Here is a 17,501-nt window from a genome sequence, read left to right on the forward strand (position 1 = left end):
CATGCGGCTGAGCAGGGCGGAAAGGGAGGACGTATAGTGATAGCATAGCTGAGATACCTTAATGTATGCCCTGCATGTCTTGTCTCGTTTTTGAAGCTTTATAAATTAAAAAGAAAGACAAAAAGATCAAACACAAAAACACATGATTAGTTAGATGCTTAGTACTAGGGTCCAGGACTAATCTATAATAGCTCCAAAGCAATGTTTTAATAGGGAAATACCATTTTCATCTTCTAAGGTCCAGGATTATGTACTTTGCCATAAATAAATACAATGATAGAACAGCTATTGTTAATATAATTTCTTGTCAAGCTTTCTAGTAGTAAGTAGCAGTATTTAGCCATTTATTTATTATACTCCTTATAATTTGCAACTTTATGCAACAAGTCTAACATACCAGAAAAAAATAGATAATTTCTGAATCATGGTTTAAGAATATAGTGTTTAAAATTTATCGATTCTATGGTATTTTTATACTGGTCTTTATCAAAATGCTGCCTGGTTGCCTTTAGCCATAACTTTTTAAAATTCAGATTACAGTCAAATTTTGGGTGCCAAAGCTTATGCCAGTGAAAGCTGTCTAATTCTTTGCTATTTTATTACCTGACTTGGACATGGTAGTTTAATTTAAAATAATTTATATAATATGAATTACATTACTGAATAACTTATCATTTAGAAAAAAAATGACAGCCGGAAATTAAAAATATTTCTTTGAGAAACTGGGTATTTTTTATATGTCCACAGTGGAAAAATTAAGTGTCGTCAGTAATGTAAAGTATAAACTCTCATTCTGTGAGACTATTTTAGTTCAAAGTGTTACTTATTGTACAGGGCAGTACGATATTTTGAAGGGAGAATACACAATATCAAAGATAACAAATGGGCACCCAAATATATGTGATGTAAAGTTTTATTTGTAACAAGATGAAATGGAATAAAACATTAACCATAAAACAATTACCTTGCCAAAACTGCGGCTTGCAGAGTCCTTTTCCCTGGGCTTCAGTTCTTGTAGCTGAGCATCTAAAATGTCAACAAGCTGCTCCATTAATCTCACCGATGAACTCACATCTCCAGCAAAGATGGGGCCTTTGGTATGCTTGGCCAACTCATTTGCAAGGTTAGCAGCATTTTCTCCGCTTCTGATCTAGAGTGATATAAATTATTATCTCAGCATGGTTCAAAAAATATTATTTTAGGCTACAAGGCTCTCCTCTCTCATTACAGCCTAGGCATGCTGTGATGAAATATTCTTCTACACTATCATGCATGAAAAATTCTTAACTAATTGAAGCTGATAACGTTATGCCTATTGCACTGGGTGGGTGTTATTAGCTAAGCTCCTTTGATGACAATAAGTTAACAGATAGGAGTCAAAGGTGAACAATCTATAGGAATTTTCTGTTCAACTTGATGTATGACAAAAACCGAAAAAAGAAAAAAACACTACATCAGATATATTTTAATGTTAAAGCCTAATATTGAGTTTCTGCTGGAAAAAAAATTAAGCCACTTCCTTTGCGCAAATATTTAGTTAGACAGCCTGACCCGGAAAAACACATAAAACCTGTAGGATAATAACACCATTGGCAAATGAAAGATGCAGCATCTACTGGTGTTTTACTAGCCATGTTTTACTTTTCTCATAATAAGCTAATTTCAATTGACTAGCATATAAAGTTTTAATCTTAAGACCAACCTTTTGTGCCACTTGATTTACCCAATGTGAGGTACAGTTGCTAAGATCAGGGCCCCTGGGGTTCCACGTTCCAGTAGAGAGAATACAAAGATATGAGGCAGTGCCTACAAGAAAAAGAATTAGTGAAGCTGAATCTGTTTATCTGCTTGACTGTACAAATGTGACAGAAGACAAAGATAAATACAGCACTTTGCTGCTCTGTAGATATGGAGTTGAAAATGCAAGGGCTGTCAGATAAAAAACAGGAAAAATTACTGAAATAACTGCTGCAAATCACAGTAGACTAACTAATTTTCTTCACAGTAAACAGTCTATCATTTAAGGTAACAGAGAAATAACCTGTGCAATTATTGTGAAAAGTTAGAAGAATTTTAGATGTTGGAATTTTTAACAATTCCACACACACAAAAAATCTATATACTGTACATTATGTGAGTACACACAGAAGTGCACAAAATAAAAATTCAGTGGTTGGTTCTTTTTAAATGCTGTACAAAAACACATCAAAAGTTTTTCTTTGTGAAACATACTAATGAAAAATATAGTAATGTAATTTGTAAATATTTAACTTCAGGCCTGTTTAGGGCCTTCTGCTGTGTGAGCATCTTCTGAAAACAAACTCCCCAGACCAATGAAAGTGTACATGGAGGAAAGAAACCATTCCGTCCTCTTACAGCTTTTTACAGAAAACAAGTACATTTTCATTGCCTTTAAGTTTTATAACATTTACATCATACTTTCAGAATATCCACAAAATAGACACAACATGACAATTTTACAGATATCAGTGCTAGGTATTCCTGATTTTGTAAACATTTTTAATGAGATGGCGTATTTAAAGCCAGTTCATACAACCTCAGAGCTACTACTCTGGTTATGCCAAACTATTGGATATTCCATTTACAACAGAACATTACCGTGCATGTGTGTATATTCTACATATATGCACAACTCTGTCAAATGATTTAAAGGCCTATCTGAAACCCTTTATTATATTCAATGCTTTTACATTACCTCGTGTTCCCTTAGGACATGGACGCTCAACTATCATCCCCCTTTGCGTCTGGGGCCAAGAAATGCCCCTTTTTTCAGTGCTCTCACAAAACCTTTCAGGTAAAGGAAAGAAACTGGTTGCTGTGGGAGCTTTAGTAGCTGACACTCCAGGTGGTGGTTTAGGCCCTCTGCTTCCTTCTTTCACAGTCCCACTGGTTGTTGTCATGATTAAACCTTTTTGGGTTGTGGTTGTTGTGGTGGTAACTGTGGTTTTGGACAGCTCTGCTGGCGGAGCAGTCGTTACTACAGCGGTTGGCACTGCAGGTAAATTGAACAGAATTACTTTGACATTCACAGAAAAAAAACTGCGTAGCAGATGTCCCTTTACACTTTCAAATAAATTACAAAGCATACCTTTTCATGTTTAGCACAGTATTCACTTGAACGTAAGGGTTACCAAGAAAAACACATAGCAAAAATATTAAGGCTAAAGAAACACAACTTTTTAAACTTTCATTCTTTCAAGTCACACAGTTTACTTCTTAAAAGAAAATAATTACTACAATATTTTCCCAGCCAGTAGTAATCCTTGCCTGAAAGATTTAATATTCTGCCTGATTATATTTCAAAAATGGACAATATTTTGTACACATGCTTTATTGCTTATAGTGTACTGAGATTTATAGTTTCGTGTTGTGTCTTTCTTTGAATAAATGTATGCTTCCTTTAAATAAATTTATACCCAACATTCCATAAAACAGATGAAACAACAACAGGAGGAAAACAGTACAAGTAAATAGCATATTTGTTTGCATTTAAAAAGAATAATGCTTTATATGGTCATTTTTGGAATTTATGGGGATATACAGAAAGACACAAGTTTGAAAATAGATTTTATTAAAGTATTTTTTACAAGCAGAAACCTTGTTACCTTGTCTCCTAAACATATTATTTGTTAACTCACAGTGGTTTTGCATTTAATTAAGTACTCTTTTCTTTTCTATTATAAATATTCAAAATGAAAGCAAAGCGAAGTTAGAGTTGATCACTAGGAATATATCTAAAAAAAGAAAAATTTGAGTGAAAAGTCAATTTGCTTTGTATAACAGTTGAAAAAGATGCTGAGATGTCTTTCATGATCAGTGTTATTATTTTTAAATGAATGTGACAAAGAAGTGTGATAACATAAAGCAATGCACTTATTTAATAGCCAGTAAAGTACTGCAATTACGTCTAGCGGAAATGTTTTCTCTAGAGGTGACACTGACATTTCTCTTTTGTCCTACCCTTGAAACAACTAACAAAGTGCTTAACATGGTTTTTCTCTGTTGTAGTTACAAAAATAAAATGTTGCCAGCATTGCTATTCACTTTTATTAATACAAGTTGAAATGCATATTCAGCATTTTGATGAAAGTGTTGTTGACAATGTGATGAAAACTGTTCTTGTTTACCTAATTTCATTTCATTTTGGTTAATGGCCCTTGTTTAAAAGCAACAATAATAGCCCTGCCAAACTGCAGTCTAATTTTGGAAGCAAATGGTGCCAAAATTGGAAGGATTCAAAAATATTTTAAGCAGTTAATGCAACAGATTTATATTTTACTTATAGGGTTAAACTACTATTAAAAGCATTAGTCTACCAAGTGAGCTGTAAACAAAGACAGAGAAAGTGACCATAAATATATTTAAAAGAACAGGATTAGTGGGGTGTGTCAAGGTGATGAAGTGGTAACGCTATTGCCTTGCAGTAAGGAGACCTGGGCTCACATCCCGGGTCCTTCCTGCATGAAGTTTGCATGTTCTCCTTGTGCCTGTGCGGGTTTGCTCTGGTTTCCTCCCAGAGTCCAAAGACATGCAGGTTAGGTGGATTGGTGATACTAAATTGACCCTAATGTGTGGTTGGTGTTTGTGGGTGTGTTTGCTCTGTCCAGGGTATGTTCCTGCTTTGCAATCTCTGCTAGCTGGGATAGACTCCTGCACCAACCACGAACCTGGTCAGGACTAAGTGGGTTAGAAAAATGACTGATAACACGATTAATCTTTACTGCAGCAAGAACTCAACATATACTGTATATTAGTTATCTAAGAATACAACGCACCCCCTTCTGAAATATTGACTGTTACACGTAAGCTGCTGCTGTCAGTCCTAGCAGCATCAGGCACATGGCTGTAACCACACTGGCTCACGGTGACAGAATTTACAGTTACTATTTAACTTAACTTACACAGCTTTGGGACGTGAGCGAAAGAATTGTAAACAGGCTCAATTATAATAAGGAAAATCCAGATGATGATCAGTGTAAGGATCAAACCCAGGTTCTCTAGGCTATAGGACAAAACAGTTAAGCACTGCACAAAGACTGCAATCTGCTTCCATCTGTTCTTTGATCTATAAATTTCTTAGCTCACAGTGAGCCACAACCTGTTCTGGAAACTAAAGGTGCAAGGCAGAAATTGACCCTAGATGAGGGAATTAGTCAATCTGAGGGTAAACATGCATACACACAAGATCAAAGCAAAGCCAATTGAGGTCAAGGTAGGAAAGTACAATAACAAAAGGAAATTAACCTGGAGACAAGATCATCATACATTTTATTTATATATGCTCAAACATGTAAATGCCACATAAGACAGTTGCAGGGGTAATTCAACTCTATGGAGTAATAGGTCAGTAGCACTAACCTCTCTTCACCTCTTGGCCATGGTGTTAAAACTATAGCTATCACTGTCAAACTTTCTTAATCATGTTCAGTGATTCAAGGGGTCAAACCCTATCCCAGCAGGACTGGGTGCAAGTCATAAATCAACCCTTTATGTACTACTAGTTCATCCCAGAGCACACTTACACATACATTCATTTTCTTACATTGGTCATTTACACTTACATGGATGTGGGATGTGTAAGAAAACCAGAAAAAAAATCTCAAACAAACAAAGGGAGATCATGTAAATGCAATACAGACAAGTGACCAAGTATGGGATTGAAACACAAGATGCTGGATGCTTGAGGCAGTGGTGCTAGCCAGTGTAGCACCCTTGTAAATGTTAAATAAATAAAAACCACCTTTTCCTCACATTTCATTTAGGATAAAATGGATTAAAAACATTTCTGCCCATTGTCTACTGCTTTTGTTTATTGCTACCGAAAGCACAAATGACATGTGCACTTATCATGCATTCAAAAGGCTGCTTTCATTGATTTCAAGAGAGGTGCATGTCTCATCATGATGACACTCTGCATATCACCTACTGTTTTAAAACCTATTTTAACACGGTGTGTTGTCTGTTCCTTCACCATCCACCTGACATCTCATAACTATTCCCAGTAATTTTGCTTTGATTATGGTAGGTGCAGTCTTGCTGGCTAGAAATCTAGAGTGTATCCTCAACTAACATAAGGATAATGTTCCTCAGAGTTGTATTTTATAAGACAATGTAATTTATTATTTTGATGTCAAGGAGAACACTGCAAACATTGTATTGTTAGAAGAAAGGAAGTTGAAAATCCTGAGAATGCTGTATATTAATAGCAGTTCAATTAACACTCAGAAAGAGGAGAAAATCAAACCTAGACACAATAATCCCTGCAAAAAGAGTGATAAGTATTGAACACAGCCCAGCTGTCTCTTATTGTCAGCATGTTAACAACTTAGATTGGACTTCAGAAGCTCTCAACATCACTCTCATTATGAAAGAAACAGCTGCTAATACCATGACTAATGCCTGCAGGTTTTTATGTTTTCTTTTTTCATGCTCATGCATCACATGCACAAAATTTGTCATTGCATTTATTTAATAGGAATCAGCACAATTGACTTGTGAAGTGTAGCAAGTGGCCAACTTATTGCTTTCAGATTATTTGCCTGATGAAGAAATAAAGAAATGGGATTTTATTCACTCAGTTATTACTGCCATACTGAATTCCAAAAAAGGTGAAAAGAAATGAGGGTGTTTTCTGGAAGAATGCCATATTTAAGAAATCCTGTATGCTTATATTTTCATTTTAACTGAGATATGTGTATTTCATGCAGTAATTGCAAAGTAATAGAACAGAAAGTATAAACTAAATAATTCAATGACAACATAAACAATTCCCTAGATCACAAGGAAGCAGACATAGTACTTGTAAAAAAATGATGAGAAAATGAATTGTCTAAATATATTAGGGATATAATGCAAGAAATATTACAGCATATGTAATGCAAATGCTATATGACCGAATGAACAGAACAATGGTATAGCTGGTAGACAAAACAATTATAAAACAACGTTGTGAAAGGAGATAGCTTTAACACAAGCATATATTTTTGTCTTTATTCATTCCTCACTTTAGTAGTAATTGGGGTATGTGTATGATTTTTAAGCATGACTGCTTCTTAGCAAATTTAACATGAACAGATTTATTTTTTGCTCTGTTTCTTTAACCAGGTTTAAAGCACAGAGTGCAGAACCATGGAGTATGTGTACGCTGCAACAGAGGTGATTACTTACATGTGTTTGGTTTTCGGCCTACTATCAGCAGTATCCAGGTGCATTTAGTAAACATGAAATCGATGGTCCCATAAGATTTCACTGCACACCAAGAGTGGCTTCTGCCTCAGGAAAACCAACTACAGGATCAGGTGTTTATTTCAGACATTAAATGTACAAAGCAAGAATGTACTGTAGCACTGCAAAATAAATAGTTCCCTACAACATTAAGTTATTTTAAACCTCATTAGCATTATATTATTACACTGCCATGTCCTTTTCATAAAAAAGGCTTGATATCACTATTAGACCTGACTAATGGGTTCATGCACTTAATCTGTGAAGATGAAACCACACAATGGTGTTAAGTCAAATTAGATTTGCAAAGAAAGATTTTTTTTCTGGATGTAGAATTGTCACACTATATAATACCACTGCATGCATTGAATCATTTATGCTATTTATTTTTTTTGGGTAACAAAACTTTGCTTCTATATATACTGTATGCTAGGGTATACAGTATATTCTCCAAGAAGAGGAAACAGATGTGGCAGGATGTCTGTGTATGTTTTTATTTTATTTTTTTGGAAAAGTGTGCAACGTTTTAGCACATTTGTTTCACTATAGAATCAGGAATAAGTTGGTCCAGGCACACCATTGTTGGATTACAAAGCCTGTTGTGACAAGTACAAGCAAAAGAAGGTTATGTTTAAGCATATAACATATTCATGCTTACTTATATTGGAATATCTATTTGATAAATTGGTCTTCATATTAGGAAACTGACATAATAGAGATTAAGAGGTGATGTGATAGAGGTGTTAACAGCTATAAAGCAAGTTAAGAGGGCAGATGTCAGCCTTTATATTACAATGAGATCCACAAAAAGAAAATGTACAGGCGGAAGTGGGTTAAGGTTGCATTTTTCATGAATGTTAGTAACAAAGTACTGCAGTCAATAGTAGGACTATTACAAATTTTAAATCTCCACAGGATAGTATTTCACAAAAATTTGATAAAGACTAACAAGACTGATGAATGCCCTGCTTTCTTGAAAAATTTGAGATCTCACTACTTGTTAAGCGAAAATTAGTGCTTAAATAACTACTTGATAAAGTAAGATGCAGAATGTTAACATTTCCACCACATCCAAAAAGTAATCCGAGTATTTCAAAACATAACATTTTATATAAATATGAAGGAAGGTGTTCACATCACGATCATAATTTTTTTGATGCCACCATCTCTTTCACAGAAGAAAAAAAAAAAAAAAAAAGACAAAAATAAGACTTTTCAGGTGCTGTATGAGAGAAAAGATACAAACTTTTTTGTAATAAAACTGGATGCTATGCTACTAAACTCATGTATATATTTCACTATATATTGTACTGAACAGGGCTTTACTGCGTCAGACATCACTGTGACATACTAAACCCTGAGATCCAGCACTTACCTAAATTAAGCTACAAAACACACTGTGTACAGACAGATTGATATATAAAACACAGGGATGAGCTATGACAGTAGAGAAATGCTAAAACTGAAGCTGTTGCCAGGTCCGAAATGCACTCCATGACCTTTGCATACTACAATGTTACAACAATAATGCTGACTTAATGCTGTTTGTATATGTTACGATCCACCATATCTGAGCAAAACACTGACTGTAGTTGGCCCATGGTTTAAGTGGTGTAAGCCATTGATTACAGCAGTAGTTCTCCATTTCTTATGGAGTACTACTTTGCCAAAGTCAAAGATATGGCTGACTGCCAACAGTCTCTTATTAGCATAAATTTAGCATTATAATTACCACATTTTTTACTAAATGTATTAATGTCACTGTCCATATTAAATGATATGATTGCTGTTGCTGGGGGTCATCTCTCTGGCCTGATGGCAAGGTGGAATTTAAGGAGGTCCCTGCCCTGAGACAAAGCTGGATTGGACAGAGAGCTGGAGTGTGATGAGAAAGGGGTAACGATCACTACACTAAAGCTGAAGAAGAGGGGGAAGGAGTTAAATAGAAGTGAATTTTCATATGGAGTGACAAAGGGTAAAACCGAATATTTTTTGTAGCATCCCAATTTTTCATTTTGGTGCTTATTACTGTATTGTTAAGCTATAGCAACTTCTATAGATAGACATTAAAATAGCATTAACCAAAAAAAAATAGCTGTGAAAGGATTGTACAACTTTTAAAAGTATAATACATCATAACACACACCATAGAAAATGAGTGGATTGACAGATGAGATGCCACGGTGAAAGTATAAAATGTGGGTTGAGAATGTAATAAATGCTATTAAATTAACTTTTTTTTGTGTCAGAGCTGTAGTAGATTAACGTAAGGTATGAAAGGAAAAAACACTAGAAAAGAAAATTTAAGATGGTAAATTCTGTCTGAGAATTGCAGTGGAAGAAGAAACAGTATTTGTTACAAAGCTGGGTGGACTCTTCGTACATGTTGTTTAGAGGCTGTCAGCAAAGTGGTTTGATGATACAACACTGCTGTGATACAAGTTGGTAAGCAAGGTTTTATGTGAGTGAACAGTGAACAGATTTATGTTTTAAAAATGATTCAATGATGTTATTTAACCTGCTTAAGAAATTATTTATAATAAATTTCACTTTGCAAACTTACGATGATTGTCACCTTGTAGACCCCACCCTGACTCCAGTCAGTCTACCGAAATTTAAAAATCAGTGGTCTTGGGAATGCCTTTGAAGTTTAACAAAGAAAAGGCTCACAACATACACCATCTATGCACCTTCAGGACAGATGTCTGGCCAATACAGTCAAAACATTTGGGTGGTGAAGGAAAAACCTTAATACTGTAGTCAGATATGCTAAATATGACAGTTATATATAGGCCAGAACAATGGTGCAATGATTAGTGCTGTGCTGCCTCATGGGTCCAGTGTCCTGAATTACAATCCTGTGCCAATGCACTGTCCACGTGCACTGTTAAAGTTGGTTTTCAGCCATTTGCTGCTCTGATGGGGTTTAACAGGTTTCAAAATGTTACATTTCCATATACAAGTATACATACATACACACATATACATTATATGAGAGAGCATTCCAACTCTCAATCCAGTTAGGGATCCCCACAGCTATACTAACCAGTTCTCCATAGTATATCAAAAAATATCTAAGCCATACATTAGTTAAACTGTATAATGCCTTTATTTAATACCTTAATTTTAAAGATTCAATTATGAATTATTAGGACATTCCAGTCCAAAATATGAAAAATATTGAAAATGCATTAGTTTTACAAAGACTCTACTAATCCTATAAACAATTTCTCTGGGTCCATTAAAGTATAACTAACCTTTTGCTATTAATTCTTTATTTTACTTGATTTGCTTGTTTAAAGAATGAAATAGCCATCAGTATAATGAATTTTCTATTAAAAGAAGTCCTTAAATAAACCTGACACCTGGAATTTGACTGGGAAAACACTGTTGACTAAACAGTACTACTTTCACCTTTTTTTTTTAAGGGTTCAAAAAGAATAATAAATATTTTGATATTGGATTTTCTGTTTTTGATCTTTTCAGGTGATTTTTATTAATAATTCATTCTTTATGTCCATGTCCATGTAACAATGACTTACACTTAAACCAGAATAAGGGTTAAACACTGCAATTTCAGTGCAAGTTTGCATTTTTAGGCTATCGGAAGTCTACAATAAATTTTCTAACTAAAATTTGGTAAGTACGCAACAAGCAAATGTATATGTGAAGGAAATCAGAGAAGTCTGCCAAATTAGTAAAGCGGTAGCAATAACAGGGGTTACCAAAAATCCCAAAATGAAGAAAATGTATTTCTCAGCATGGATGAGCTCACTATTATGACATGAATGTGTGTGCAGTCTTAATTTATGCTACAGAAACATAGATATCTAAAAAGTACACAGTGAGAGCAAAACTAAGTTTATTGGTAGTTTTAGCCCTCCTGACTATAGGGTGGTCCAGATCTAACTATTCAACTTTTAATGCAAAGCAATAATTGCATAATTAGATCTGGACCACCCTGTATATACTACTTCAAGACATTTATTGTAAAAAATGTTAGGGTTAAATGTACGGTTGTCTCTTTGAACTTTTCCTAAATACACACATAAATTTTATCACAACATTAATTCTGAGCTGTAAAACTATATGAATAAAATTAAAACAGCAACAACCTTCTGCCTCCACTTAAATCTGCTAGAACTGTCACACAGAGACAGGATGGTGGAATGCAGAAAAAAAAGACACTTAAAAATGATCCTATAGAATGCACTATAAGAAGACTAGGCCTATTTTAATGTATGCTTTTGAGCAATACATTAATCATCATGTATGTGCCACTGTCATTAGTTTTCTCAATGCAGTGGTGGTGAAACTGGCTATAAGTTATCTATTTATTGTTTGTGCTATGGTACATATATGCTAGACAAAAGGCTGCTCTTGTGAATACTTACTAATTGTAGTACTTCACATTTAACCAAATGACATGCAGTTCCTTTTAGTCACAACAAGGCTAAACAACACATATTCTCTATTTTATCCTAAACATGGAAATTTATATTAGTCTGCGGCATTAATAATCCAGTCCTTTTCTACACGTGTTTTAATGTAAAGCACCTGTATGTGAAATTTACTGTGCAGTTTGTACCTACTCCCATTTAGAATCAAAGCAACTTTGATATAGTTGTGTGATCTGGAAAGTGTGCTATATAAGGAATGGCTAAGTGACTGTATAATTGGCAATGACTGCCATCTACTGAGATAATGCCAGAGACACTAGGGTTTTTGTCAATCCTGTCTATTACCTCACTTTAAAGAATGCATGATTTTGTTCTTTGTTATATTTTGCCTTGCATTCTCTGTACAATATACTGATACCGGTAATGTAAAGGTTCCTGCTATAATGAATGTAGAATTCTCTCTACAACTTAGTGCAAAAAGAAAAAAGTGTATCCTAAAGTAAACATAATTAGTGTTAGTCTAATATTCTGTGATAACTAAAGCGGCTGCTGAAAACACATTAAAACAAGCAAGACATGTTGGGTCTAGATATAGCTAGGACAGCAATTATACTCATTTAAAACAAGCGTTCCACAGCACATATTCAAACAATGGACATTTGGGAAAGGTTTTCTTCCAGAGCCATTATAAGCAGGACAAACAATTGTCCTTCCTTACTCTAGCAGAAGTCTCTAATGGCTTCCCTTAAGAGTCCTTTTTTAAACACCCAGTAATGAAAGACGACAGGCAAATGATGCCTTGGAACTTGAGAATTGTACTATTTCCCAGCATTCTCAGGGCCTTTTGCTTCACAAGCCAGACCATTTTATCTTAATCTGACTATAATTTCAACAGCAACTCAAACATTAAACTGTAAGGTCTTCCTGGAGTGTAAGTCTGTCAAACAGAATGATATTAAACACTATCTCAGAACTGACATTGAAATAGCAAACATAAAATGCACCAGTTAAAAAAAAGCAAGCAAACAAAAATGAGAATGTACTTAATGTTATACACACATTCACATATATTCATTCTGAAAGGCATATTTATGTGATCAAAAGTCAGTGTGGGCTTGCCTCAATAAAGTGAATGGCAGAGAGTCTAGTAATAGGAGTAATTATGCCCACAGAGGTATAGACTCCCTGCCTGAAGATATTTGTAAGTCTAACTTGCTACTGCTTCTGTGAATTAAGCTATAAACCTTGTTTGACATGGCCTACATGATTGTTTGATCTCAGTTCTGCACAGTGTGATGCTCTTTAATGAAAGCTATAAAAAGCAAGCTGAATATTGCATTGTGCTCTTTGCTGCGTTAGAAAATTTGCATTATGTGGTTGTGGTTTTGATAATACATGATTACCCTCGAGCAGTCTACCTACCTGTTCAGGCAGGTACAGTAAGACAATAATTCTCAATGGGCCAGCAGTTAACGTCTATGATGTATGTTTGTTACTATAGCAAATATGGGCGCCACTGGCAGTCTATATTTGAGGACTCACACTGTGCTCCCTATGGTGCCATTCAAGTACAAAGAAACCAACAGTTATCTTTTTACAAGAGCGTTATTCTTTTTCAGGTGCTATTGCCACCAAAATGCATGCAAGACAAAAAGCATATTAAAGCTGCAGTGAAAATATTGTAAAAGTGTTTACCTTGAGCTGGGTCAGGAGGTCCAAATTCCAGGTTATACCTTAATATGAAGTTACTGTTCCACACATATAGCTGATTGTCTCGGGGGTTGTAATCCACTGCAGTGATATACTGGTACTGGTTAGGAAAAGGAATATCCACAAAATCTCCTTTGCTTTGTTTGGTATTGAAAATGTAATCAATAAGGTTTTTGCTCACTTCACTTTCATTGTCTTCATACGTGGAACGAACAACATAGAGAACTCCACAGATCATGAATGCGTTAGACGCAGATCTTTTATCATAATTTGTCTCCCAAGTTGCCTCAAAACGCAGGGTGTAGGGATTCAGTTGGCTAATGACTATCATTCCATTATTTTGCTCAGTAGCATAAATGACCCATAAACCATTTTCATCTACTGCCAGGTCAATATCAGTTTTCCCACCCCATTTGTAAGGCGAGGTGTCATGATAATTAGCATTGTTTATAATTGCCTCTCCACTTTTGATTCTAGTCCTCAGGTCAAACTTTACTATGTTTCTGGTTCTTTCTTTATTGAAAAAAACAGCACCATCGTATACTACAAATCCTGTGCCATCCACTCGGTGAGGAAGTTTGTACGTTGTTGTTTGTCGTGCATTCTGAAAGTCATCTAAAGAGGCATACTCTATGAGAGTATCAGTACGGTATGGAGTCCAGGGCATGAAGTAGATCTTATCCCCTGCCTGTAGGGGGTCTTTGCACCAAGCACCAGCTTGTGGCTCTGCTTCAAAGAGAAATGAAGTTTCTCCAATTGCTTTCAGAGTTCCAGGGCAAACAAAAACTAACAATGAAGGAAAATAAAAGAAAGAAAGAAAGAAACAAGAAAACATTTAAATCAACAACAACTTCAATGCCTTAAAACAATTTCTTTTTAATCTCGCCATATACTGATTCTCCAGGAACAGTGAGGGTAAAGAGTATCAGTGGCAATCAAACTACAGATACCAGATAATCAGTGTTCTCAAGCAGAGCTTGAACTGTTATTTATGCTATAGGAGGACATGAAGAGGAAAATGTCAACATGAAAACACTGTAAAATTGAATGAGATGCATAATTGCACAGGGAGTCTATAAAATTGGATATCTTCATTCTTGACCATAGATCTGCATAATGAACAGAAACAAAAGTATGCAAATTAACACAGTCACTCTGCACCTTTGCTTCTATGTTTTCAAAGAAATTTTGCCAGTAATATTCATTTATCTGGTATCTGAGATGCTCCTTTTTTTAGGACTTTAGTGCAAATGAAACTCATTTAACATATGAAAACAAGGGTAATAAGTATCAAAATAAATTAATGCATGTTGTTTCAAAATGCTTGAAATTTCCAGAAGTGAAATTCTGAGTTGTAAGTCTTTAAAATATAATAAAAAAAAGGTGGAAAAGGAAATAGGGAAAAATAGAAAAACAACAGTAACAGCAGTGAGTTCAGAAGACCAAGAAACCCTGTTACCATGGCATGCTATGGAGAGGGTTCTGGAAGCCAGGCAAGATGACATCTACTAGCACAATAAAGCACCTACTTTTGGGGTATGGATAAAGACCCCCAGAAACATCTGCAAACTAAACCCACCACCTTGTTAAAGCTGCATAGTTATTTCTATTACAATTAGTTTATTGATAATTATAGTCATTATGTGTTCTTTCTTTGCCTGCTAAATACAGAACACCATAGTGGGGAAAGGTTTACAACCATATGGCACAAAACAAGGAGCTTAGGGGTTTGGATTGTGTAGGTTATTTACCTTTTTGCTCCACTTCTATTTTGAGCATTGGAAGAGAGAATGAAAAAAGGGTGCAAGGAAAAAAGAAGAGAGATTAACATGGATTAACTACGAACTCTAATGTTTAAGTAGTCACAAAGGTTATGAGACAAGGAACTACAGTGAAGCACTCCTATTTTTATGGGTAAAGAGTAAAGGGTGAAAACCAGAGACCAGCAGGAAAACCTGACACAAAGAGAGAGAGTTTGGATTAGAAAAAAGCAACACAGATAATACTTCTATAAACACACATAAACACACTTCACACAATGCACATCCACATACTTGATTATAGGGTTTATGAAGGTCACAAGAACCAGTCCAACATTGCTAGAAGACTTTCTTTTTATTCCATCTATAACAAGTGTATATTAATTATGTACACATATATACACACATAAATATATATATATATATATATATATATATTTATATATATATTTATATATATATATATATATATACATACATATACATATATATATATATACTGTATATGTATGCTATGTATATATGTATAGACAAAAAAAATATATAGATTTTTTCTAAACTGCTGTCCCTCACATAATACTAACACACAAAAAAACAGTATTGATAAATCTAAGAAATATATTCAAGCATTCAATCTTGCTGAAGAACTATTTAGAAAAATAATAACAAAAAGCTGCCGGCAACCTCAGCACAGACCTACAGTATGTTCTAGTGTCCAAAATAAATTTCTTGGAGGAAATCTTCCTAACTCCAATAAATATTAATAATTACAGCATCAAGGGCACAAGAGCCTATTTTAGAAGCATTGACAAGACTAGATGTTCTTCTGAACAGGAGACTAGTTCACTGCCTAGCACACTCCAGTAGAAAACAAATTTGCTTCATATCAGTCCAACTTAGAGCTGGCAGCTAACCTACCTTGCACGTCTTTAGGCCTGAGGAGGACACTAAGGCATCAAAAGAAAACTCAAGAGGCCACAGGGATAACTCCACACAGAAAATTATCTCGGTGGGGAAGCTGTAATTGAACAGCATTGACCATTATACCTCATTTGAATATTTTAAAAAGCTATAGTATATGATAATCTGTGCATGCATAAGACCACTACAATAAACGGAAAAAACAAAAAAAGCCAATTCCTGGGTGACAACAAAATCAATGATGTCAAAGTTTTAAGGGTATCTGACATTATTCTTATTTTCAGTTTTCCAGATGTGGGCTTTTATCATTTATGACCCCATAAACCACATAATATTTTGCCTATTTGTTTTTCTTATTTATTATTCCTAACTCAACTAAAGCAAAAATCAGAACAGAATAAAGCTGCAAAAAATAAAAAGTTTTGATTTTCCCAAAAAAAGAACAAATTGTTATTTTGTTAAAAAAGAATGTAAAAAAAATAAGTAAATAACCCTAATACTGAATGATTTTATGTTTACTTCTTTCTAGACTTATGCTTCAAACAAAGAAGCATGCACACATATTCAATTTTATGTTTTTTGTTCATTTAATATTAACATGATTTTTAGAATTTCATAAACAACAAGAGAAAACTTTTTATGATTATAAAGTAAGGTATTCAAGGTATTACAAACTGTTGAACTGTATAGCAGTAAAGGTAAATGTATTACAATGTGAACGAGGGTCTTGTATCCATCCATTTTCAAATTCAGCAGAGTTGGGCCCAAGGTAGGTAACAATTCTCATTTATACAATGCCACTTTTGTGTCACCAATAAGCCTAGCAGGTATGCCTTGGGATGAGGGATGAAAACAAAAGACAGTGACTAAGCAACAGTAGAATTCTACTGAATAGCACTTCCCCAACTACCATTTTGGAAAGACGTGACCTCTGGTGTACAGTTTGTATGTCTTTGCCTTGTTCATGTAGATTTGCTCAAAAAACTCCACTTTGCTCTCACAGACAAAAAAACAAGTTGCCAAATGTTTTTTTTTTAAACGTATTACAGAAACAGAAATTCTGTGACTGTATTTTTTAATGCCTTGCAGCGGAATTCACACATTAGCCACACTGTGTTCCTCCATTGTGCCTCTTGACACCCACCTCTGGCCTCAATATGATTTTTTATTGTTTAACATTTAAAAAATGAATTTTTATTCTTTTACAAGTCACAATACTCATGAAATTAAATAATCATATTATTATATTAAATTATTAGTTATGTATTTTAATATACTGTATATTTTTATTAAAGTAACTTATTACTGCTAGGTCTAGCAGACTATAGATAATAAAGAAACACTGGGTCGCTTTTTTGTTTACTGCATTTTATAGTTAATTAAAGATACATCAACATTTAACTGTACATGTTAAGTTTAACTGGTGATGTCCAGTTGACTAGAAAATGTAAAAGTGGACATGCCC

At 34.6% G+C, this 17,501-nt stretch overlaps 1 protein-coding gene across 18 annotated transcripts in view; it reads right to left on the minus strand.

The window, feature by feature from the left end:
• Window positions 1–17,501, minus strand: part of adgrl2a (adhesion G protein-coupled receptor L2a) — a 191,856-nt gene that overhangs the window by 57,428 nt on the left and 116,927 nt on the right. For 12 of the 18 annotated variants that reach the window (XM_028811563.2, XM_028811560.2, XM_051933226.1 and 9 more), the window contains exons 5-9: window positions 13,341–14,141; window positions 2,717–3,013; window positions 1,703–1,806; window positions 965–1,150; window positions 58–96 (exon numbers count right to left, since the gene is read on the minus strand). In XM_028811563.2, the coding sequence (XP_028667396.2) occupies window positions 58–96; window positions 965–1,150; window positions 1,703–1,806; window positions 2,717–3,013; window positions 13,341–14,141 (1,427 nt within the window). The remainder of the gene's footprint in view (window positions 1–57; window positions 97–964; window positions 1,151–1,702; window positions 1,807–2,716; window positions 3,014–13,340; window positions 14,142–17,501) is intronic. The other 6 variants (XM_051933233.1, XM_051933225.1, XM_028811570.2 and 3 more) reach the window with 1 other exon arrangement.

Source organism: Erpetoichthys calabaricus, chromosome 10 (assembly GCF_900747795.2).
Source record: "Erpetoichthys calabaricus chromosome 10, fErpCal1.3, whole genome shotgun sequence".
NCBI lineage: Eukaryota > Metazoa > Chordata > Cladistia > Polypteriformes > Polypteridae > Erpetoichthys > Erpetoichthys calabaricus.